At 52.4% G+C, this 26399-nt stretch overlaps 1 protein-coding gene across 3 annotated transcripts in view; it reads right to left on the bottom strand.

Moving 5' to 3' along the window:
* LOC133360146 (coiled-coil domain-containing protein 180-like) overlaps positions 1-26399 on the bottom strand; it is a 91698-nt gene that overhangs the window by 35237 nt on the left and 30062 nt on the right. For all 3 annotated transcript variants that reach the window (XM_061578733.1, XM_061578735.1, XM_061578734.1), the window contains exons 17-24: positions 25610-25673; positions 24028-24235; positions 17865-18040; positions 16246-16426; positions 14134-14280; positions 13578-13722; positions 8695-8811; positions 5420-5518 (exon numbers count right to left, since the gene is read on the bottom strand). In XM_061578733.1, the coding sequence (XP_061434717.1) occupies positions 5420-5518; positions 8695-8811; positions 13578-13722; positions 14134-14280; positions 16246-16426; positions 17865-18040; positions 24028-24235; positions 25610-25673 (1137 nt within the window). The remainder of the gene's footprint in view (positions 1-5419; positions 5519-8694; positions 8812-13577; positions 13723-14133; positions 14281-16245; positions 16427-17864; positions 18041-24027; positions 24236-25609; positions 25674-26399) is intronic.

The following is a 26399-nucleotide window of genomic DNA, read 5'->3' as shown; positions in this document are numbered from 1 at the left end:
GGTTGATTCTATGGGGTAGTGTTGAGTCTATGGGCAGTGTGAGGTCTATGGGCAGTGTTGAGTCTATGGTGCCAGTGTTGAGTCTATGGGCCAGTGTGAGGTCTATGGAGCAGTGTTGAGTCTCCGGGCAAGTGTTGAGTCTATGGTGCAGTCGTTGAGTCTATGGGCAGTGTTGAGTCTATGGGCAGTGTTGAGTCTAGGGCATGTTGAGTCTATGGGCAGTGGTGAGTCTATGGTGCAGTGTGAGTCTATGGGCAGTTGGTTGAGTCTATGGTGCAGTGTTGAGTCTATGGGCAGTGTTGAGTCTATGGTGCAGTGTTGAGTCTATGGGCAGTGTTGAGTCTATGGGCAGTGTTGACTCTATGGTGCAGTGTTGAGTCTATGGTGCAGTGTTGAGTCTATGGGCAGTGTTGAGTCTATGGGCAGTGTTGAGTCTATGGTGCAGTGTTGAGTCTATGGTGCAGTGTTGAGTCTATGGGCAGTGTTGAGTCTATGGTGCAGTGTTGAGTCTATGGGCAGTGTTGAGTCTATGGTGCAGTGTTGAGTCTATGGGCAGTGTTGAGTCTATGGGCAGTGTTGAGTCTATGGTGCAGGTTGAGTCTATGGTGCAGTGTTGAGTCTATGGGCAGTGTTGAGTCTATGGGCAGTGTTGAGTCTATGGTGCAGTGTTGAGTCTATGGTGCAGTGTTGAGTCTATGGGCAGTGTTGAGTCTATGGTGCAGTGTTGAGTCTATGGGCAGTGTTGAGTCTATGGGCAGTGTTGAGTCTATGGGCAGTGTTGAGTCTATGGTGCAGTGTTGAGTCTATGGGCAGTGTTGAGTCTATGGTGCAGTGTTGAGTCTATGGGCAGTGTGTACGTTGAACTTCTTTAGCACCATACGTAGCCAACCGCGCGAATCGGAGGTGTCATTTCATCAAATACAATTTCTCTCGTGAGATTGTTGTTGCCAACTTACAGGGCAATGCGTTAACCAGAACCCCGTGTGTTCACTGCGCCATTCGCTCGCCAAGCCCCATCATACCTCCTGGGCCGATAAAATGAGCACCACTTTGTTTGTTAAGTAAACATCGGTATTATCCTATTCATGGAATAACCCCCGTCATAGGAACGTGGAATTTCCACCACGAGCTCACGTCTGTAAGCGGGAGATGCGAGTTACAATCCCGTTCCGGAGGGGTCAGACTCATCACCATCATACTTCCTGGGCCGATAAAATGGGCACCACTTTGTTTGTTAAGTAAATAGCGGCATTATCCTATTTATGGAATAACTCCCGTCATAGGAACGTGGAATTTCCACCACGAGCTCACGTGTGGAAGCGGGAAATGCGAGTTACAATCCTGGTTGGGAGAGGTCAGACTCATCACCATCATACCTCCTGGGCCAATAAAATGAGCACCACTTTGTTTGTTAAGTAAACATCGGTATTATCCTATTCATGGAATAATCCCCGCCATAGGAACGTGGAATTTCCACCACGAGCTCACGTCTGTAAGCGGGAGATGCGAGTTACAATCCCGTTCCGGAGGGGTCAGACTCATCACCATCATACTTCCTGGGCCGATAAAATGGGCATCACTTTGTTTGTTAAGTAAATAGCGGCATTATCCTATTTATGGAATAACACCCGTCATAGGAACGTGGAATTTCCACCACGAGCTCACGTCTGTAAGCGGGAGATATGAGTTACAATCCCGTTCCGGAGGGGTCAGACTCATCCTCATCATACCTCCTGGGCCGATAAAATGAGCACCACTTTGTTTGTTCAGTAAACATCGGTATTATCCTATTCATTGAATAATCCTCGTCATAGGAACGTGGAATTTCCACCACGACCTCACGTCTGTAAGCCGGAGATGCGAGTTACAATCCCGTTCCGGAGGGGTCACTCATCCCCATCATACCTCCTGGGTCAATAAAATCGGCGCCACTCTGTGAAGTAAACAGCGGTTTTAGCCTACGTATGGACTAACCCCTGTCTTAGGAACGTGGAACTTACACCACGAGCTCAGGTCGAAGGGCCTTTGCTATTGATGCCCCCAGGGTCTGGAATGCTATTGCCAATAAACTGCAACTTGAATCACTACCTATGAAATCTTCACTCAAAACTGCTCTACAGGAGTTGTACACCCCTAGCTGCCACTGCAATTTAGTGGCCTAAAATAAAATGTTTCGCTCCGGATGATCGCTGCAAAGTATGCAAAGTATGATCTGTGTTTTGATTTAGTGCGCTGATCTTAAAGGTGCATTGAAAAATGTTGATACTCCGACTGATGCTCCTACTGTTGTGGAGTGACTCATGCAGCCAGCTATGGCTGCAGAGTTTGGTGGTACATGTTGTTTATGTCATTTATTGTGAAAATTCGGTCACAGTTCCTATGACCACTGTTTCATTGCTTTTGTGGCTTTATTTTGGTGCGTTTCAAAAACTTTTTTGGTTTGGCCATGTTTGTTTTTTGTAGTACAGAGTTAGACTGATGGCCTTAATCTAAGTTGTCTTGTGGTTATTGTTGTTTGACTTGCATCCCACTGGAATATTTGCACACAGTGTTGATGTACGGTGATTTTTCTGCAATATTTTGCTGTCTTTTCTTGGATTTTCTGTTTGCACATAGTCACTTTAAGATGTTTTCTTGTTCATGTTTTTATTTTTTGTTTGTTGCGGTTGCACCCGATTCAAGAGCCGAATGGCTCACAGGGCTATACCTAATACATGAACTTTTGAACTTTGAAGCTCTGTAAGCGGGGAGTTGATCACCGATGCATCAGCGCTCGTTTGAGCATACAATCACTTTGGGCTATTGACTTTTCGGAAGCTGGTTTGTTCGTCTGTGAATAAATGTGTAAGTATCCTCCGACGGTGAAACTGTTCGTGAGCCAATTTGAGACTATTCGTCTGGAAACATTCTTAAGCTAAAATGTTATCATGGCCCCCGCGGTGTGTATGAGTGCAGTCTCTAACTTTCCTTCACTGCGTCTCTCTCTTTCTCTCTTTCTCGACCGGGTGCAAAGTTCTCACCACGAATTAACCGCGATAACTCGGTGGTCTCGTCAAGGAGAGTAAACCATCATCATGCCAACTCCGGCTTTTGGCTCAGCCATCAAACAAAGACGGTGGCCACCGCTGCATCGAGCCGCACTTTCAGATGCGCTTCTGTGGCCGTCTGGAACGCTCTTCCTTCCGATATTAGAAAGCCACTAAGAGCTATGCACTTTTAAATCATTATCGAGATTTACAAACTAATTCAAGCAGCCGTCCTCAGGTGAAGAACAGGTCTGTCGGAAAGACAGCGTCATTCAGACGCTGGGCCGATAAACGGCTGCTTGCGTTGTGGCCGAAACGTCGTGAGAATTGTATTTTATTATGTTTCATTTTGATTATTTTATTATTTCCATTCTACGTGACTTTACGGAAAGAACCAAGAACATCATTTAGAACTGTTTCTGTCTTGATTTTAAGCTTTCGTGACTGCAGGAATCCAAACTCTTTGGTTCTTTCGGTAAAGTCACGTGGGTAGAAAATAAAATAAATCACGACGTTTCGGGTGCAACACAAGCGTCCGTCATCATGACTGTTTCTGTGTTTAGTTTGTTGTCATTCCCCCGCAACTCCGATTAGCGCGGTTTCGCTACGGACGGCAGTGTGCGAAAGAAGTTAAACGCACGTACGTTTTGCAATCCTCAACCACTACTCAATCTGTCCGGCCTCACTCTCGCTCTGCTATGAAGAAGAACCTTTACCGGTAACTTTGCATATTATAGATTTATATTTTTACGCGCTTTTATTTAACTCACTCTGTCTGTTGTTGTCGTTGTTGTTGTCGTATCCTCAAATGTTGTAACTCAATTTTAACCCACTTCCCAATGTGTTATCGACTGCATACTTGGTATACTTATACTGGTAGGAACAAAGTGAACCAGCCTACAATAGATTATATCGTCCGTCCGTCCGTCCGATGTCCGATTAGGTGTAGCAACATCGCCCCCTACTGCAAACACTTGGCAGGACCCTACAAAAACCTTTAGACTCAGTGAGGCTTTCCTGGCTAAACAAGTGTAATAATAATACATTATGTTTATATTCTTTGGTTATTCGTTCATACCAGCCCACCCCACAGGGACCTGTTGTCATACTGATGACAATAGTATATTTTATCATTAAAAAAAAATTTAACACTATTTTTACACGCTTTCTATTAACTCACTCTGTCTGTTGTTGTCGTATTCTAAAAATCTTGTAACTCAATTTTAACCCACTGCCCAATGTGTTATCGACTGCAAACTCGGTATACTTATGTCATACTGATGACAATACTATATTGTATAAAATAAAAAAATAAAAATTATTTTTAAACATTCAGTTTTATACGTTATGTTTCGGCTTGGGTCTAATTGTCCACGCTCAACTCACGTTGGCTGTAAATCACCACGGCACCTGACGTTGTGGCAAGTTTCGGGGCCACTTCCTGGAGTCGTGGAGTTCTGGCATTACGAGTACGGTACATTTCATTAAAGCGTGTTTAAAAAAAAACATTTTTAAATATTACTTATCATTTCCTATGAGGGCAGCATTATTTTTTTAACTCCGTACTACCGTGACAACGAGTTAGGTGTTCGCTAACAGCCCTTGGCCCCCAGCGGTGCTGCGAGCCTAAGGCCAGACTGGACCTTGCGCCACTCGGCTGTTCTCAAAGACGCGGGAGTTGATGTCTCAGTTGCGCCTCGGATCTCGGCGTCGGATTCGCGGGAAGAACTCCTGAGCGTGGCTGGCTGGAGCCCGCTGGGACGCGCTGGGGCCCTCTGGGATCCTCTGGAATCCGCTGGGACCCACTGACACCCACTGGCACCCGCTGGGATCCTCTGGAATCCGCTGGGACCCACTGACACCCACTGACACCCGCTGGGATCCGCTGGGATCCGCTGGAACCCACTGACACTTGCTGGGACCCGCTGGGACCCACTGACACCCGCTGACACCCGCTGGGACCCACTGACACCCGCTGACACCCGCTGGGACCCACTGACACCCACTGACACCCACTGACACCCGCTGACACCCGCTGGGACCCACTGACACCCACTGACACCCACTGACACTTGCTGGGACCCGCTGGGACCCACTGACACCCGCTGACACCCACTGACACCCACTGCCACTGGGACCTGCTGGTACCAGCTGGGACCCGCTGGGACCCACTGACACCCGCTGGGACCCACTGACACCCACTGACACCCACTGACACCCACTGACACCCGCTGACACCCACTGACACCTACTGACACCCGCTAACACCCACTGACACCCACTGACACCCACTGACACCCACTGACACCCACTGACACCCGCTAACACCCACTGACACCCACTGACACCCACTGACACCCACTGACACCTGCTGTGCCGTTTGGAACACTCGCCTCTTTGTCGACGTGCGGTGAGGAGCACGCGTCAGTCCGTTCCCGCAGCTGCTTAAGGAGCCCGAAGATCCGATGCGACTGAGCGTTGCTGGCTGCAACCTGCACGCAAAGTGCACACGGTTGGAGGAAAGAGAAGGCGAGGGTTTGACTCCTGCAGCAGGGGATTCAGCGAATTGATCAAGCGTAGATCAAGCACGGCTATGATAGTTTGAATACCTGTGTGTATGTGTTCGAGCATGGATCAAGCGTGGATCAAGCATGGCTAACACATTCCTGCGGAGGGAGCTGGTAGGAACGTTGGATTGCTCGGTCAATGGCCAGGGTCAACGGCGGCGTGGTGTATTCCGCAAATATGCCCGACTGTGAGGGCGGGCACAAGCCGGCGTGAGTAGGTGAAACGTTGAGTTTTATAAGGGCGCTACGGGGTGAGCAGCCCCTCCCCACCCAGCCCCACCCCTCCCACCCCCCACCCAACCCCACCCTTCCCACCCAGCCCCTCCCCACCCTCCCCACCCAGCCCCTCCCCACCCTCCCCTCTCCACCCAGCCCCACCCCTCCCATTTTTGGATGCACGACAGACGGACGGACACAATAATCCCCTGTGGGCTGGTTGAACCAGGAGGTTCCTACCAGTATTATATTTTGAATACCTGTGTGATAACAGCCATAGAGGGTTCACGTGGGGATTGGCTTGCCGGTCCTGCTTTGTAGCCAATAAGGGTTGAGACAGGGAGCATGGCCTCGGCGTGATCACGGCATGTTAGCAGGGGTGATTGGCCTGGTCATTCGGGGCCCCAGCTAATGGGGAGCCGGATCAGAGGCGTGGTCCCGGGATTGACAGGGAACCATCGGGAACGGTCAACGCTGTCTATGGAGGATTGACTGGGGCGTACCACGTGACGAAGGGATTAAGAGAGAGAGAGCGATCGAGAGCAGACTTGGGAACGACAAGAGCAGGGGTCACGCGCGTACGGGGGCTCTGGGTGCCACGTGCGCGGTGGGGACTTGGCGGGAAGTCTGCCCTCTCTCCGTTGTCTGCCAGCAACGGAGAGTGTGTGAGTAAAGTGAAATTGTGGAAGTGGAAATAAAAAGGACTGATTCCGAAGCCGTCTCAAGAAGGTTTATTACACCTGTGTGTATGTGTTTTAACATGGATCAAGCATGGATCAAGCTTTGTATCGTTAAAAATCGGTCGATTCCCGTTCCAGCATTCCTTATATGGACAAAGTCATGCCGAATTACTCCATGTATGGGCCTAAATCATTCACATAATGTATCATTCACTCTGTCGCGGATTCATTGTATCCTGTTACAGCGCTCTCTCTCTCTCTTCCACGATGTGCCTCCGGCTCGTGCGGCGTAGCCGCTGGCGGGCTTGAGCGGATTTTCCTTTCCTCCCCTTGCCCATTCCTCCACGTCACCCGGAGGCCGTTGTGACGCGCACCGATGCCTGGCCCTCGCCGAGGGCGATGTGTGCGTGTAAAAATTAACCCGTAAAAACAAAGTTTTTCACTATAAATCCTTTATATGCGTGTTTAATGGGCCACAACCCAGCCCACATTGGTCTTTGAAACGGGCGGCTAGAGTCCTCTCGTCCTCTGGCTTGAGATGGCTGCCACCTATGGGTCAGATGATTGCTGGCCACCATTAAGCAATTGGTAATTAAATATAATTTTAAAAAATCACCTAAAGAGTGTAAAATTTTGGAAAAAAAATGTCACGAAAATAAATTGTCAGGCACAATGTCAGCTCGATTGGATCACGGGAAGTGGGCAAAAAACGACCGAAAGATTTGCACGGTCATAAGCGCGCAAGCAAGCAAGCGAACTTAATATAAAGGATTTAAAAATGACGACCGACTGACAGTCGCATTAATAATGATAACGTTCACATCTTCACGTTGCGACGAGCCTGGGGTCTGCCTGCCGATGATCAAATCGCCTGCAATGTGCCCATTCCCCATCAGTTCTCAGAAGTATTACGACTACGTGCGTGTGTGTAGAAGCACACAGTCGCGCATCCCCCGTGTCAACGCCTCCCGTTTTATTTGCCTGTGTATTCCCCGTAATCATTAGGCGCTCATTCTCCACTCTCATTAAGCCTCTGCTAGAATGCCCTCCCTCCCCTTCCCTCCCTCCCCTCCCCTCCCTTCCACCCGCCCCCCTCCCCGTCCGAGTTCGATTCCTACTCACGGCTAACACCAGTGACGATTATCTGAACCGGTCCTGGGCTTCCCCTAGGTCGACTCAGCCTCAAATGACTACCTGGGGAGACAAAGGCGGCCGGTGCCCAGTGCTGGCCACCCACCCCCGTCGTGCACCTTCCTGACCGTAATAGGTGCTCGCTAACAGCACTTGCTCCAGCTGCTTGTTAAGAGGCTACGAGGGGGATCTTTGTCTTTGGGTTCACTCCGCGTGCATGTAAACACACACACACAGTGCCTCATTCTCTGTGTAAACCTCTCTCAGATTTGATTTGCCTCTCATTAAGCCTCTGCTCGAATGCCCTCCCCCCCCCCCCACCGCTCCCTCCTCCCCTCCCTCCCCCCCATTCATTACACCTTAATTGGAGGCCGAGCTTGCTTTGTGCCACGGCGATTGCAGATGAACGCACCTTGACTCCCCGCAGTGTAAATAATGACGGCGTGAACCCGCGACACCACGCCGCTTCGGTGTCGCGAGTTGTGATTGTGGCAGCGGAGGTGATGACGGTGGTGATTGTGGTGGTGGTGGTGGTGGTGGCGGTGGTGACGGTGGTGATGATGATGGTAGTGATGGTGGTAATCATCGTGGTGGTGGTGGTGGCGGTGATCGCGGGGGATGGTGGTGATGATGGTCGTGGCGGTAGCGATCGTGGTGGTGGGAGTAGTGGTGATGATGATGGTAGTGATAGTGGTGATCATGGTGGCTGTGGTGCTCGTGGTGATGATGGTAGTGATGGTGGTGATCATCGTGGTGGTGGTGGTGGTGGCGGTGATCGCGGGATGGTGGGAGTAGTGGTGATGATGATGATGATGATGGTAGTGATAGCGGTGATCATGGTGGCTGTGGTGCTGGTGGTGATGATGGTAGTGATGGTGGTGATCATCGTGGTGGTGGTGGTGGTGATCATGACGTTGATGAAGAAGGTCGTGATAGCGGTGATCATGGTGGCGGTGCTGCTGGTGGTGATGATGGTAACAATGGTGGTGATCATCGTGGTGGTGGTGGTGATGATGGTAACGATGGTAACGATGGTGGTGATCATGACGGCGGTTGAGTTGGCATTCGGCTCACCTCGGTTTTGATTCTGACTTGCGCGCCGGTGAGACCGCGTTGAATCTTCTCCAGGATCACCAGGTCGGACATCATGACCCTGAACTTGACCTTAAATTTCCCCACAATCGCGGCGGTCTGCGGAGATATCCCACAAGGCGAGACATAAATCATGGCTACAGTGAATAGTGTATGCCCATTACAGTATATTTGGAGTCTGCGTATCTCTCACTCTCCCCTGTGGTCGCGTGGATTTGTCTCACATTTAGAATCAACGGCACGCGTCTAAAGAGTATTTGGCGGCTATAAATTTTCACGTGATGATAAGCCACTTCGTTGCACGATCATTTGTAACAGGGGATGCCCATTACAGTATATTTGGAGTCTGTGCGTGTCTCTCTCTCCCCTGTGGTCGCGTGGATTCGTCTTAGGGTCGTTCGGTTTTTGCCCTCCACATTTAGAATCAACGACACGCGCTTTAGAGTATTTGGAAGCGTATTATCAAATAAATACAATTACAATTCCTTATAAGGGAAACAAATACCAATGAATAACAATTGAATGATTACCAATCTATATAATTACAATACCCACCTTGCCTCGAATCACTGCACCAGATTGAATTTAATTGAATGATGACGTCACCCTGATGCTGCTGCTCTATTTAAGACCGGAAGCAACAGGAGAGCTTCACCATTCTTGCCCGATGAAGCCGATTGTAATTACCAGCGAAACGTCGCACTACTCACATTTTAAAATGCTGTTGATTCTCTCTTCAGCACACCGGTGGGCTAAAGAAGTGAATTAATTTGTCCTTTGAAAAACGTGACACATTTTTTACTGTTTGGCCGTGTCGGGTGGTGGAGGGTTACGATACATTTATAAATAACGCGATCTGACCCAAAAACCTATATTATGAACTGGATGTAATTACCAGCGAAACGTCGTGCTCAAAAATTGTAAATGTTGTGGATTCACTCTTCAACACACCGGTGGGCTAAAGTAGTGAACTATTTTGTCTTTTGTCAACGTGACACATTTTTTACTGTTTGGCCGTGTCGGGTGGTGGAGGGTTACGACACATTTATAAATAACGCGATCTGACCCAAACGCCTTCATTATGAATAATATTGGTCGCGAAAGCCTGCTACGTGTTAAAGTATTTGGCTGCTATACAATTCCACGTGATGATGATGATGAGCCATTTCGTTGGGCTATAATTTGTGGCCAAGTCGCTTCTGAAAAAGAGCTATGCAGCGCAGTGGACCTTAATCTGGTAAAATAAAAGCTAGATTATTTATAGATTTCATTTTTATTATTCCACATTTTTTTTACTCAGGAGAGCCTCACTGATTCTCAAGTCTCTATTTAAATCCTTTATTTTAAGTTCACTTGCTTGCTTGCTTGCGCGCTTACGACCGTGCAAATCTTTCGGTCGTTTTTTAACCCACTTCCCGTGATCCAATCGAGCTGACATTTTGCACACAGACTCGTTGTGCGTGACAATTTATTTTCGTGAAAATTTTTTTCCAAAATTTTCCACTTTTTAGGAAAAAAAAATGTCACTAACACAATCATATATTTTTCCTAAACACAGAAAGTTATTCAAGAAAACAACAAAAATGTACAATATAAACAATCATACAAAAACTGAAAACCTTATAATCCTTATATACGACTTTCCTTATATTTAATTTAAAATACCAATGTGATAAAAATGAAACTGTTACTCAAGAAAAACAGAAATGAATAATAAAATAAAACCGATGCCACGCATATAAAGGATTTATAGTGAAAAACTTTGTTTTTACGGGTTAATTTTTTCAGTTTGCACCTCCCAGGAATTCGCGATGCTGCTGCTGTTGCTGCGTGATCGCTATTGAGCAATGTGCAGCTATTAGTTTCAAATGCCCGCACAGAGGGGATGGTTTTGGCTGATGCCAGTTTCCGCTGTGTGTGTGTGTTTTGACACAGCGGGAAACACAGGTGGTGGTACATCGACCAGTCATCTCAGTCGGTCAACCCACGGCACCTGCTGGGTCTGTCCCGTGACCTCCTGCCAGCGGGCGTTCGACACTTCACGTGCCATGAAAGTGCACCTAGCCTGGCACAAGCGCCGTGGTGATGTCACCGCTACACGTAGTGGCGAATGGCGGTTGTTGTTGTTGTTTTGTTTTTATCGACGGGAAGGGAGCCGGAGAACACGGAGGAAACCCACGCAGAACCGCGGCGGGGAGAGCGACAAAACACGCAAACCTCCACACACACACAGAGAGAGAGAGATGCGCTCCGAGTCGGGAATCGAACCCACACTCTTCTTGCTGCGAGGCGCAAGTGTCACCACCGCGTCGACCTGCCGCCTTAAAGCCGCTAAGTAGGGCACGCGCGCACACACACACACGCAGAGCGAACCAATGTCTTAAATTACCAAAATTACCGATCGGATTTATCACAGTGCTACAAACGTGCATCTCGACCATTATAAATCAAAGCCCTGGGTGAGTGCGGGGGGTGTGGGGGCTGTGGTGGGGGGCTGTGGTGGGGGGGGGGGGGCTGTGGTGGTGGGGGGGCCCCTCAAGATCCGAGGGGCTGGGCTGCTGCTCGTAAAAATCGTCGATTCGTTCTGGAATTGCGATCGTTGTACTGGGCACTACGATCGCTTCCTGAATGAGCACGTATGCACGTTGAACTTCTTTCGTACCGTGCGTAGCCAACCGTGCAAATCAGAGGTGCAGTGTTGAGTCTATGGGCAGTGTTGAGTCTATGGGATGTGTTAATCTATGGGTAGTGTTGAGTCTATGGGCAGTGTTGAGTCTATGGGCAGTGTTGAGTCTATGGGTAGTGTTGAGTCTATGGGTAGTGTTGAGTCTATGGGTAGTGCTGAGTCTATGGGCAGTGTTGAGTCTATGGGTAGTGTTGAGTCTATGGGCAGTGTTGAGTCTATGGGCAGTGTTGAGTCTATGGGCAGTGTTGAGTCTATGGGCAGTGTTGAGTCTATTGGCAGTGTTGAGTCTTTGGTGCAGTGTTGAGTCTATGGGCAGTGTTGAGTCTATGGGCAGTGTTGAGTCTATGGGCAGTGTTGAGTCTATGGGTAGTGTTGAGTCTATGGTGCAGTGTTGAGTCTATGGGCAGTGTTGAGTCTATGGGCAGTGTTGAGTCTATGGGCAGTGTTGAGTCTATGGGCAGTGTTGCGTCTATGGGCAGCGTTGAGTCTATGGGATGTGTTAATCTATGGGTAGTGTTGAGTCTATGGGCAGTGTTGAGTCTGTGGGCAGTGTTGAGTCTATGGGCAGTGTTGAGTCTATGGGCAGTGTTGAGTCTATGGGCAGTGTTGAGTCTATGGGCAGTGTTAGTCTATGGGTAGTGTTGAGTCTATGGGCAGTGTTGAGTCTATGGGCAGTGTTGAGTCTATGGGTAGTGTTCATCTATGTGCAGTATGTATGTTGAACCTCTTTTGCACCATACGCAGCTATCCGTGCTAACCGGAGTTGCAAGGGGGGAGCTAAAGACAACGAACTAAACGCAAATTACAGAAATCATTATCGTCGTAATAATCATCATCACCATTATCGTCGTCGTCATCACGATTGATCGTCATCATCACGATGATCGTCATTATCGTGGCTGTCATCCGTCACCAGTCATCCGTTGAGCAATAACACCTTGACATGGAGAGGACCGCAGAACTTGGAAGAGGGCAGGGGGCGGCGGGTTAATTTCGCTCACCCCCGCCTCTCTCTCTGTCTTCACGAGCGAGCGGGTACCGTTGCAAGTTGCAAGTATATTATCCTTGTAGTAGTGTAATAAAGCTCGTTGAGGCGACTTCTGGAATCCGTCCTTTGTTCAACTTGTATTACAGCTTTTCCTTCACGATGCTGATAGGCAGCGGTGAGGGGGACAGAGAGAGAGAGACACACACCACCACGTGGCAACCCGGAACCCCGCTCCCACGTGGCCCCCTTCCTCTGTTCGTTCCCGTTCTGACCACGGTGTCGTTCGTCTCCACCCCTATTTAATACCCGGGTCACGTGGTACGTTTTCACCAATCCTGGTTTGCCTCCATGGAATATTCCAGGCTCCCTCGTAAGCTGCCGGGACCACGCCCCTAACTCGTCTCCCCATTGGCTGTGGCTAAAGCCAGCAGAACCAATCCCCTACTGACCACGTGTCGTTCGTCTCCACCCCTATTGAATACCCGGGTCACATGGTACGTTTTCACCAATCCTGGTTAGCCTCCATGGAATATTCCAGGCCCCCTCGTAAGCTGCCGGGACCACGCCCCTGACTCGTCTCCCCATTGGCTGTGGCTAAAGCCAGCAGAACCAATCATCTACTTGCAGCTGTCACCTTCCCATGACGTCAGGGCCACGCCCCTGACTCGTCTCCCCATTGGCTGTGGCCAAAGCCAGCAGAACCAATCATCTACTTGCAGCTGTCACCTTCCCATGACGTCAGGGCCACGCCCCTGACTCGTCTCCCCATTGGCTGTGGCCAAAGCCAGCAGAACCAATCCTTACAGCTGTCACCTTCCCATGACGTCAGGGCCACGGCCCTGACTCGTCTCCCCATTGGCTGTGGCCAAAGCCAGCAGAACCAATCCCCTACTTGCAGCTGTCACCTTCCCATGACGTCAGGGCCACGCCCCTGACTCGTCTCCCCATTGGCTGTGGCCAAAGCCAGCAGAACCAATCTTTACAGCTGTCACCTTCCCATTACGTCAGGGCCACACCCCTAGGCTTCCCCCCATTGGCTATAAACCAAGACCGGCAGAGCCAATCACCATGACGAGTTGTGATACGTCATTGAGCCGGATATATCCTCACATTACAGTAGTAATAATCATCATCATCATCATTATTATTTTATCGTCGTCGTCGTCGTCATCGTCGTCACTGCGGCTTCACCTGCTCCATGCGCTTGGAGCCGAGGCCCTCCAGGTTTGCTGCGCTCTGCCCCTCGGCCGCGTCGATTTGCCTCGACAGCTTCTCCAGCCGCTTGCGGAACGCCTCGATCTCCTCCGGGGAGAAGTTGCCACCCTCCGAAAACAACCTGGAAGGGACGAGCGCGCACGCACACACACACACACGCGCACACACACGCACACGCACACACACGCACACACACGCACACACACACGCACACACACACATACGCACACACGCACACACGCACACACGCACGCACACACACACGCACACACACGCACACACGCACACACACGCACACATAGTTCTGCATTATAACGATGCACATTTCGCGTTATAACAGCGAGCGTTTCACGTCACAACGACGCACGTCCCGCGGGGAGAGAGATACACACAAATTCCAAATATACAGCAGCAGGCGTCAGGGACGGGATGGAACCCACGACCTCCTGTATACAAAGAGAGGCAGTTAACATCTCCTGGCCACCGTGGCGCCCGTATCGTCAGTCTCCCGGCCACGAGCAGCAGCACCTACTTGAAGGAGCGCATGAACTTGGCGTTGGATCCGCGCAGTTGAGCCACCGTGTCCTCGAGCTGCTTGCGAAACTTGCGCAGGGAGGAGCGCACGGCCTCCGTGTGCGCCTCCGTGTCTCCCTTCAGGGCCTCGTTCAGCTTCTGCAGCCTGTGCGGGGCGGGGGGGGGAGATTGAGAGGGGCCCTCGTGATGTCAGTGAGTGGGTCGGTGAGTGGGTGGGTGAGTGGGTGGGTGAGTGGGTGGGTGAGTGGGTCGGTGATTGGATCGGTGAGTGGGTGGATGAGTGGGTGGGGTGAGTGGGTCGGTGAGTGGATCGGTGAATGGGTGGATGAGTGGGTGGGTGAGTGGGTGATTGAGTGGGTGGGTGAGTGGGTGATTGAGTGGGTGGGTGAGTGGATTGGTGAGTGGGTGGGTGAGTGGGTGGGTGAGTGGGTCGGTGAGTGGATCGGTGAATGGGTGGATGAGTGGGTGGATGAGTGGGTGGGTGAGTGGGTGATTGAGTGGGTGGGTGAGTGGGTGATTGAGTGGGTGGGTGAGTGGGTGATTGAGTGGGTGGGTGACTGGGTCAGTAACAGGTTGAGTGAGTGGGGATAGCCTTTACAGACTGTTGGGGCAAGTGCGGTTAGCGAGCACCTATGAAGGCCGGCACGGCACACGAGGGGGTGGGTGCCCAGCACCACGCCCCAGCCGCCTTTGTCTCCCACGTGGTGATGTTTACACACCGCACAAGGTACTCATTTGAGGCCCAGGACCAGTTCCAATGTTCGTTACTGGTGTTGGCCGTGAGCGGGAATCAAACTTGGTCGCTCCTCACCCATTTCCCACCCAACAACAGGAGTTAGGGACGATGCCAACCCCAGCCGCAAGCGACGATAAAATTCTCGCTTGCAACTTTCATCAGCTAGCTGAGACCAGGCCACTATGGGTTTGAATGGGGTCCTGGGTGTACACTAACCACAGGGAGTGGAAGAATAGCAGGCGCATCTTACAGATGACAAGTCAATGGTCAGTGGGCAGATCAGCTCCATGGTAGGTCCTGGTGTCAAGGACATGAGCACGCATCCGCTGTTCCGTCACTATGTAGTCCAGCAGATATTCTTGCTTGGACCCGGCATGCATCCATGATGTTGTGTGGATGTGCCGATGACGGAACAGCGTGTTGGTAATTACAAGCCCATGGGCTGCACAAAAATCTAGCAGCCTCCTACCGTTGTTATTGAGCTGATCTGGCCCATGCTTTCCAATCACTCCAGACCAGGTTACAGCATCATGACCAACTCGGGCATTGAAGTCGCCCAACAAGATGACTCTATCCCGAGGGGCCACTTTAGCTAGTACCTGTGACAGGAGGTCATGAAAGGCATCTGACTCATCGGCCTTGCCTACATCCCTCCACGGATGTTCGTCTTCGGTGGGGGCATAAGTAACCACGACCACCACTCCTCGCCTCCGGTTGATGGGAAGGCGAGCCCAAAATAGCCTGGGGCTTACAGCTTCCCACACAAAACCGCCACGCTCCCACACCCCCTTTATTCTTTTGTTCAGAAGAAGAGCCACTCCCTGTTGTTTGGCAGTCTCCTGCCCCGAGTAGAGGACTGTCCACCCCTCATGGTGGCAGGAGCCAGAGCCGGTCCACCGGACCTCCTAATGCCACAGAGATCCAGGCGGTACCGGTCCAGCTCCCGACAGAGGAGTGGCAGCCTTTCCACCAGCAGTGAGCGTTCGAACATTCCACGTGGCCATCCGTAGTGGCTTTTCGTTGTTTCTGGAGGAGCCCCAAGTGTAAAAATTCAATCTCCTGGCTCCGCCAAATGGGGATTGGCCAGGAGACGTTATAGACGCCTGTTCCTCCGGGGCCTCCGGCACAAGCTTATTAGTTAGATATTTCAGTCGTGGTTTAGTGGTCATTTATTGAAAGGTGGAGGGGTTACCAGCCCCTCGCACCGGTCCAGAGCCCCCGTTTAGCCACTGTGGTGGTCACAGACGCCATGAGGGGAGAGGCAAATCGGAATTGGCCCTCCCCCCCACAGAACTGTCCACGACAGCGTTTGCCCCCCACACACACACGCGGGCACACGCACACACACCGCCGCGTCCGCACGAACGGGCCAACCTGTCGGGTTTGCTGGCGCGCGCGAATCCTTCGTCGTGGCCGTTGACCCTGGCCTGGAACTGGCGCGCCAGCTCGTCATGCCGAGCGTCGAGCAGGGCCACGCCATCGCGCAGACCATCCAGCGCTCGCCCCACCGACGCGCAGTGCCGCTCCATCTCCTCCCCGTGCCCCCTCAGCTCCGCTGGGCAGGCACGGAACGCACCACGCGCAACAACGAACGAAAGAAATCAAACTCCGTCTCGTTTTTTTTTTCCACTTCCGTACCCGAGCTGTGGCGGTGGGGGGGGTGGGTGGGGGGGTGGGGGGGGTGGAGGGGTGGGGGGGTGGGGGGTCAGTGAAGCGCCGGGTCTAGGAGCATGATCCACCGCACAACAACGCATGGAGGTGACGCGGTGATGCTTTGTTGATTTTCAGATTTTCGTGGGTGGGGGGGGGGGGGTGATGTAGTGACGTAGACCGTCTCTACTGCTGCACATTGACTGGGGGGTGGGGGCGATGCAGTGACGTAGACCATCCCTACTGCTGCACGTTGACTGGGTGGGAGGGGGGGTGATGCAGTGACGTAGACTGTCCCTACTGCTGCACATTGACTGGGTGGGGGGGGGGGGGGGTGATGCAGTGACGTAGACCGTCCCTACTGCTGCACATTGACTGTGGGGGGGGGGGGGTGATGCAGTGACATAGACCGTCCCTACTGCTGCACATTGACTGTGGGGGGGGGGGTGATGCAGTGACGTAGACCGTCCCTACTACTGCAAGTTGACTGGGTGGGAAGGGGGGTTGTTGCAGTGACGTAGACCCTCCCTACTGCATCACATTGACTGGGGAGGGGGGGGGGGAGTGATGCAGTGACGTAGACCGTCCCTACTGCTGCACTTGACTATGGGGGGGGGGGGTGATGCAGTGACGTAGACCGTCCCTACTGCTGCACGTTGACTGGGTGGGGGGGGTGATGCAGTGACGTAGACCGTCCCTACTGCTGCACTTGACTATGGGGGGGGGGGGTGATGTAGTGACGTAGACCGTCCCTACTGCTGCACATTGACTGGGTGGGGGGGGGGGGTTATGCAGTGACGTAGACCGTCCCTACTGCTGCACTTGACTATGGGGGGGGGGGGTGATGTAGTGACGTAGACCGTCCCTACTGCTGCACGTTGACTGGGTGGGGGGGGGGGGGGTGATGCAGTGACGTAGACCGTCCTTACTGCTGCACTTGACTATGGGGGGGGGGGTGATGTAGTGAAGTAGACCGTCCCTACTGCTGCACGTTGACTGGGGGGGGGGGGGGGGGGGGTGGGTGATGCAGTGACGTAGACCGTCCCTACTGCTGCACATTGACTGGGTGGGAGGGGGGGTGATGTAGTGACGTAGGGGGGGTGATGTAGTGATGTAGACCGTCCCTACTGCTGCACATTGACTGGGTGGGAGGGGGGGGTGATGTAGTGACGTAGACCGTCCCTACTGCTTTACTTGACTGGGGGGGGGGGGGGGTGATATAGTGATGTAGACCGTCCCTACTGCTGCACGGTGAATGTGGGGGGGTGGGTGATGCAGTGACGTAGACCATCTTTACTGCTGCACACCGACCGGGTGTGGGGGGTGCGTGGTGCGGCACTAACCGGCGCGCGCCTGCTTCACGTCGCGCCGCACGCGGGAGGCTCGGGGCCCGTGCAGATGCAGCCGCAGCTGCAGCTCCGCCTGCAGCTCTTCCTTCTGCGCCTCGGCGACGGCGCGCGCTCGCTCCTCCGCGGAGGAGCGCCACAGGATCGCGTGCTCGCCAAACTCCCAGCCCAGACTGCACGTGTGTGCGCGTGTGTGCGGTGTGTGTGTGTGCGTGTGTGTGTGCGCGTGTGCATGTGCGTGTACGTGTGTGTGTGCGCGTGTGCATGTGCGTGTATGTGTGTGTGTGCGTGTGTGCGCGTGTGCGTGTGTGTGTGCGTACGCGTGTGTGTGTGCACGTGTGTGTGTGCGTATGCGCGTGTGTGTGCACGTGTGCACGTGTTTGTGTGTGCGTGTGTATGTGTGTGCACGTGTGTGCGTGTGTGTGCGTGTGTGTGTGCGTGTGTGTGTGCGTGTGTGTACGCGTGTGTGTGTGCGTTTGTGTGTGCGTGTGTGTGCGTGTGTGTGTGTGCGTGCGCATGTGTGTGTGTGCTCGTGTTTGTGTGTGTGTTGCGTGTGTGTGTGTTTGCGTGTGCGTGTGTGCGCGTGTTTGTGTGCGCGTATGTGTGTGTGCGCGTGTGTGTGTGCGTGTGTGTGTGTGCGTGTGTGCGCGTGTGTGTGTGCGTGTGTGTGGGGAGCGGTAGTGTAGCGGTTAGCGCCATCGTATCATTCATATCACTCCGTCTCCCACAGTATCGTGCGTATCACTCCGTCTCGCGCCATCCCACTGGACGCGTTATCGCCTTTGTCATTATTCTGAGCAGGTTAGGAGCCACAGAGGGGCAGAAGTTAATCCACTCGGCGCGGAGTCGGAACCGCGCGGGAGACGAAACGCTGACCTGCAAATCAAAATGTGAAAGACGTAACGCCACGGGGGGGGGGGGGGCCCTCCTCCCCCCTTTTCTTTTTCCGAGATGAGAAAGCGAGGGGTGGGGGGGGGGGGCAGGGACATCGCGGGACACAAAGGCCTCGGTGATAGACGTCGGTTGTCGGAGGCACAATTTCAGAATGTCTGGCTCTGAAAGCACTCTGATATTTAGGATATAATGCTAAGGCGTAAGCCATATATATATGCCAACTTGTTCTCTCAAATGTCATCGTGTGTGTGTGTGCGTGCGGGCGGGTGGTTCAGAGGTGGGGAGCGGTGGTGTAGCGGTTAGCGCTACGCTGCGCTACCAAGCCGGTGACCCGAATTCGATTCCCGCTCACGGCCAACATCGGTGGTGATTATCTGAACTGGTCACGGACCTCCCCTAGGTCGACTCAGCCTCAAATGAGTACCTGGTGCGGTGTGTAAAACATTGCCACGAGGGAGACAAAGGCGGCCGGGCGTGGTATTGGCAACCCACCCCCTCGTGTGCCGTTCCGGCCTTCATAGGTGCTACTTGCTAACAGCACCTGCCCCAACAGTCTGTTCAGGCTACACGGGGGATATTCGTTTTTGTTTGTGTTTCACAGAGCTCACGTTAGGTAAATTCACGTAGGTGAAAATAAAAATAAAATAAAACATTTTATGAAAATAACTAAATTAAATCACGTTTCGGAAGCAACACAAGCCTCTGTCATCAGGTAGGACAGCCACAGCAAGAAATAATTTACAAAATAATTTACAAATTATTTCTTGCTGTGGCTGTCCTACCTGATGATGGAGGCTTGTGTTGCTTCCGAAACGTCGAGATTTAATTTAGTTATTTTCATTTTTATTTTATTTTATTTGTATTACTTTTCTTTTCTTATTATTTTCACCTACGTGACTTTACCGAAACGAACCGAGGATGGATCCTTGCAGTCACGAAAACTTAAAATCTCGAAGAGCTCACGTTGTATCAGAGACTTTCGGTCGGCACTCCTGAGTGCCATGAATTCCAAATCTAGGCAGCCAGCCGTGACTGAACCGGGTTCTCAAAAGCGAAGTGAGCTGATGGTTTCAGCCCGGTCACCAATTGGCAGGACCCTCCAGAGAGAGGAAGAGTCTTGAGACTTGGGTAAAACTTTCCTGGGCTAACAAGCATTAATAAAATGAATTACAATAAATAAAAACATTTTAAGTTGGTCAGTCACAATTCATCTGTTTAACACGTAGCAGTCGTAGGTGCTTTCGCGACAAATATTATTCATAATAAGAGTTTTTTTTGGGGGTTAGATCACGTAAAATATAAATGCGTCGATAAACCCGCCACGGCCACCCGACACAGCCAATCGGTAAGGGTTTGTGTCACGTACACAAAACGTGGCAATCAGTTACTAGTTCAGCACTATAACCGGTTGTGTGTTGGAGAGTAAACCCACTGCAACATTTACAGTTGGAGTACGACATTTCCACCCGTAATTACAACCAGTCTCGTCAGGCGACAGCCAGAGTTGTGGAAATATCCTCCTGTTTCGTTCCTAACGAATTGCCATGTTCTGGCAAAGGTCGTACTCAGATTGTAGATGTTTTGGCTTGGCTCTCCAACACACAAGCGGTTAGTGCTGTACTAGTGACGGATTGTGTCGGAGAGCCAAGCCACAACATTCACAATCTGGATTTAAAGCTTTCGTGACTGCAGGGATTCATCTTCTTGGTTCTTTCGGTAAAGTCACGTAGAATGGAAATAATAAAATAATAAAAACAATTTTTTGCGATGTTTCGGCCACAACGCAAGCTTGCGTTGTGGCCGAAACGTCGTGAGAATTGTTTTGTTATGTTTTATTTTTATTATTTTATTATTTCCATTCTACGTGACTTTACCGAAAGAACCAAGAAGATTCACAATCTGAGTACAACGTTTCGCCAGTAATTACAACCAGCTTCATCAGGTAACAGCCTGATGAAGCACCGGTTAGTGCTGTACTAGTGACGAATTGCCCACGTTCTGTTTACGTGACAAACCTTACTAATTGGCCGTGTCGGGAGGTGGGCGGGTTTAATGACACATTGATATATTTAAGCGACCTGACCCAAAACAACATCTTTCGGTCTTAAAAAAAATATACTGACGTGACCTAACCGCCCCCCCCCACCGCCAACAAAAAAATAACAACAATCTCCATTATGCATAATATCGGTCGCGAAATCCTGCCACTGCGTTTTAAACTGAAGTATCGTTTGCAGCCTGAGTGTACGACCCGCTTTGGAACACACTTGCAGGATCATTACCAGGCCTGCCACGGCACGGAAAACCGCTATTTGCCTGTCCCCAAGCTCCCCAAATTCGTGGTTGTATATTGTGTAAACACTAATGAAGGCCGAAATTAATTGAGCTTTCGCTCCGATAATTTGGGGGTGGGGGGGGTCGGCGGGGGAGGCGGGTGGGCGGGGGGGGGGGCCCTCACCGATGTGAGCGAGAGTTACGGCCCCCTGGCTGACGGTAGGAATTGTGGGTAGCCAGGGAGAGAGAGTGAGAGGAGAGATGGAGTGGGGAGGTGGTGGGGGGGGACGTCGTGAATGAATTCACCACCGCTGTCTCGCGTCCACACTCAGCCTCCAATTAAGGTGTAATGAATGGGGGGGGAGGGAGGGGAGGAGGGAGCGGTGGGGGGGGGAGGGCATTCGAGCAGAGGCTTAATGAGAGGCAAATCAAATCTGAGAGAGGTTTACACAGAGAATGAGGCACTGTGTGTGTGTGTGTGTTTACATGCACGCGGAGTGAACCCAAAGACAAAGATCCCCCTCGTAGCCTCTTAACAAGCAGCTGGAGCAAGTGCTGTTAGCGAGCACCTATTACGGTCAGGAAGGTGCACGACGGGGGTGGGTGGCCAGCACTGGGCACCGGCCGCCTTTGTCTCCCCAGGTAGTCATTTGAGGCTGAGTCGACCTAGGGGAAGCCCAGGACCGGTTCAGATAATCGTCACTGGTGTTGGCCGTGAGTAGGAATCGAACTCGTGTCGCCGGGTTCATAGCGCTGCACGCTAACCACTGCGCCACCGCTCCCCGCACTGCTACCACAACAACAACAACCGCCGTTCGCCACGAAGTGGCCGTGACGTTACCACGGCGCTTGTGCCAGGCCATGTGCACCTTGAGGCCACGTGAAGTGGCAGGAGGTCACGGGGTAGACCCAGGTGCCACGGGTCGACTGACTGAGATGACTGGCTAATGCACCACCTGTGCCCCCTACTGTGCTTTAGCTACCCGGCGCTCCACTCGTTGTTGTGAGCATCGCTCCTCCACCCTCCATTGTTGTTGGAGGGTGACTTCCTCCAACTGCCCAGTAGCGTCCTTCACGAGCCTCCTCCACAGAGGCCGATCTTGACACCGCTGGTACCAGTCTACTCAGCTCCACATCCTCCTGTACCACATCACACCATGTGAAGTTTCAAACGCCCGCTGGCAAGAGGTCACGGGACAGACCCAGCAGGTGCCACGGGTCGACTGACTGAGATGAGTGGCCGATGCACCACCTGTGCCTGCTACGGCGCTCCGCTCGTTGTGAGCGTCGCTCCTCTGCCCCGTTGTTGTTGGAGGGCGACTGCCTCCAACTGCCCAGTAGCAGTAGCGTCCTTCATGAGCCTCCTGAATAGCGGCTGATCCTGACACCGCTGGTATCATCGGCAATTCCACTCAGCTCCACGTCCTTCCGTACCGCACCAGTCAATATCTTCTCCAACCCGCGGCGTGCCCGTTTTGCCCCCTTTATGCGGCCAAACAGAAGCATGCAGTGGCTGGGCATGCGGGCTACATGACCCAGCCAGCGTAGCCTTGTCTGCCGGAGGAGCTCACCGATGGGACTTTGTCCAGATCTTTCAAGGATTTGTGAGCTCCTCACACAATCCAGCCTGGTTAAACCCAGGATGGATCGTAGGCAGGCCAGCCTGAATGTTTCTACCCGGAGCAGATGTTCCATTAGAGGGGTCCATGTTTCACAAGCGTAGAGAAGGGAAGGCATGACTGTGGCCGAGAAGACCCGAAGCTTCGTGCGGAGCGACAGACCAGGTAGCTTCCACATAGCATTGCGCATTCCGATGAAAAGATAATGCCGCCCGACTGATTCGGAGTGAGACCTCTGCCGTCAAACCGGAGCCGGTCATAAGCACACTGTCCAGGTATTTAAAACTCTCCACTCTCTCCATAACTGCTCCATCACCAATGGGGAGCTGAGGGGGTGGAGTGTTTGGTGGCACAAAATACCGAGGCAGGTGTTAAGTTTAGGTGGGGCACACTCCAGGTTCAGCAGCTGAGCCTCCAACTGCCACACACTGCACACACACACACTGCTGCCACGCACTGCACACACACACACACTGCTGCCACACACCGCACACACACACACTGCTGCCACACACTGCACACACACACTGCTGCCACGCACACACACACACTACTGCACACACACACACTGCTGCCACGCACCGCACACACACACACACTGCTGCCACACACCGCACACACACACACTGCTGCCACACACACACACACTGCTGCCACGCACACACACACACTACTGCACACACACACACTGCTGCCACACACCGCACACACACACACACTGCTGCCACACACCGCACACACACACACTGCTGCCACACACACACACACTGCTGCCACGCACACACACACACTACTGCACACACACACACTGCTGCCACGCACTGCATACACACACACACTGCTGCCACACACCGCACACACACACACTGCTGCCACACACACACACACTGCTGCCACGCACACACACACACTACTGCACACACACACACTGCTGCCACACACACACACACTACTGCACACATACACACACTGCTGCCACACACACGCGTACACACACACTGCTGCCACACACTGCACATACACACACTGCTGACACACACACACTGCTGCCACACACACACTGCTGCCACACACAATGCTGATACACACACACTGCTGACACAGACACACACACTGCTGCAACACACTGCTGTAACACACTGCTGCAACACACTGCACACACACACTGCTGCCACACACACACTGCTGACACACACACTGCTGACACACGTACGCGCGCACACACACACACTGCTGACACACACATGCGTACACACACTGTTGACACACACTGCACACACACACACTGCTGACACACACACACTACTGCACACACACACACACTGCTGACACGCGCACACACACACACACGCGTGTGGCGCGCGACGTCGTACATCTCCGTGACGACCCCGAGCAGCTCTTCCCGCAGCTCCGTGTGCTCCAGGTAGCAGGGCAGCTTCTTGGCGACCTCCAGACCCTCCACCTCCTCCGCGTCCACCTCCTCCACGTCCACCTCCTCGTGCTGCTGCCGCTCTCGCGTCTCCGTCAGGAAGACGTCGTCGTTGTCGTCGTGCCAAGGGTCTCGGCGTCCCAGACTCGAGCCTGTGACGATACAAGGGAGGAAGATGCCCCGGATAGCCTCAAGAGTTTTTATGTCGGAGCAGAAGCTGTGAGCAGCACCTGTGAAGGCGCGGCAATTGTACACGTAGCGCATGGGTTGGTCTGGAGCGCCGCGCCCGGCCGCCTTTGTCTCCCCAGTGGCGATGTTTGCACATCACACCAGGTACTCATGTGAGGCTGAGTCGACCTAGTGGGTGGCCCAGGACCGGTTCAGATTGATAGTCGTCACTGGTGTTGCCCATGAGCGGGGGATCGAACTCGGCACGCCGACTTTGTCGGGCGGGCGGGCGGGAGGGGCGCTGACCGCCACACGACTGCACCAACAACAACAACAGCGGCCGCCATTCGCCACAAAGCGGCGGTGGCGCCTGTGCCAGGCCAGGTGCACTTTGAGGCCACGTGAAGTGTCGAAGGCTCGCTGGCAGAGGTCACGGGACAGACCCAGCAGGTGCCATGGGTTGACTAAGATGACTGTCAGACGCACCACCACGTACACACAATAACAACAATCGCCATTCGCCACAAAGCGGCGGTGACGTCCCCACGGCGCCTGTGCCAGGCCAGGTGCACTTTGAGGCTACCACGAGAAGTGTCGAAGGCTCGCTGCCGACAGGAGGTCTCGGGACAGATCCAGCATCGCGCTAATGGGTTGACCGACTTCGACGCCTGTTGGAAGTCTCCTTACTATTAAAATTCCTTCCCTCTATTACTGCTAACCCTACTCCCTCCCTTTGATGCTCCTAATCCTGCATACTGCATAATGCACCGGCATAATATGACTTTGAAACCCCCCCCCCCCACCTCCTACGCATTCCACAAGTAGTGACTAATCCCATATCTGCATTTCCCATAAATATGCTAAATTCCTCTTGATATGCAAATTCCTTTGTCAAGGCGCCACTTCCCCCCCTCCAACCCAGCTTAAAAATACGCTGCCAAGCTTGGTGGTGTCTCATTCAGACGCTGTCTTTCCGACAGACCTGTTCTTCACCTGAGGACGGCTGCTTGCGTTGTGGCCGAAACGTCGTGAGAATTATTTTACCATGTTTCATTTTTTTAATTTTATTACTTCCCTTCTACGTGACTTTACCGAAAGAACCAAGAAGATGAATCGCTGCAGTCACGAAAGCTTTAAATCGAAATTTAGACTGCCAGAGCACCGACTGCGACCAGCCCCGGCAGCGCCGTCTCCCGCTCGCGCCCAACGCCCGGGCACTCGACGCCGTCATCGTGGGAGGAAACCGATGTCCCCGTGGCCTCCGAACGACTGCGAGCGGAGTCGATGGGTAGAAGTGGCGAGCGGGGGGGTGGGGGGGAACGTCGAAAGAGAGAGCGCCTGCGGAGGAAAACACTCACCCTTGTCGCGGTCTGGCGGCGATCCGGACTCGGGCGTAGCGTCTGTCGCTGTGACGACACCACGCTGGGGGAGACAGACAGGAGATGCAAAGTGTTCACCATTGGAACCTCATTTGCCAGTAGCAAAATATGCTAATTGTTTTTTTAACCTTTTATCTGGCAAAAAAACTGACACCTTTTTTTACAAGGAGTCATGTTTGCATAGACCACAATACCTGCAGTCATAATGCAAACAAAAAACATAACTCTGGTAATGTGCACTGTCCTTGAAGTTGATTGGTCCACACCCGAGACAGCTTTCCTTAGAGCCTAGTCTCACATGGTGTTGGACCAGATGACGCCAAAAGGTAAAGTGCTCACTCGGATCAGCGCGGTCGGCTACGCGCAGTGCGGTAGACGTTCAACAAGCGTACGTGGTGGCGACACTGTGTGTGTTCAGTGTTTGTTGTCCTTCCCCCGCACCTCCGATTAGCACGCTTGGCTACGTATGGTGCGATAGAAGTTCAACGTACACTCATTCATTCAACACTGCCCATAGACTAACACTGCCCATAGACTCAACACTGCCCATAGACTAACACTGCCCATAGACTCAACACTGCCCATAGACTAACACTGCCCATAGACTCAACACTGCCCATAGACTAACACTGCACATAGACTCAACACTGCACATAGACTCACACTGCCCATAGACTAACACTGCCCATAGACTAACACTGCCCATAGACTCAACACTGCCCATAGACTAACACTGCCCATAGACTCAACACTGCCCATAGACTAACAC

The sequence above is a fragment of the Lethenteron reissneri genome, chromosome 67 (assembly GCF_015708825.2).
Source record: "Lethenteron reissneri isolate LAM-NWPU_2019-01 chromosome 67, ASM1570882v1, whole genome shotgun sequence".
NCBI classification, from domain to species: Eukaryota; Metazoa; Chordata; class Hyperoartia; order Petromyzontiformes; family Petromyzontidae; genus Lethenteron; species Lethenteron reissneri.
This window is presented reverse-complemented; position numbering and strand designations above follow the sequence as displayed.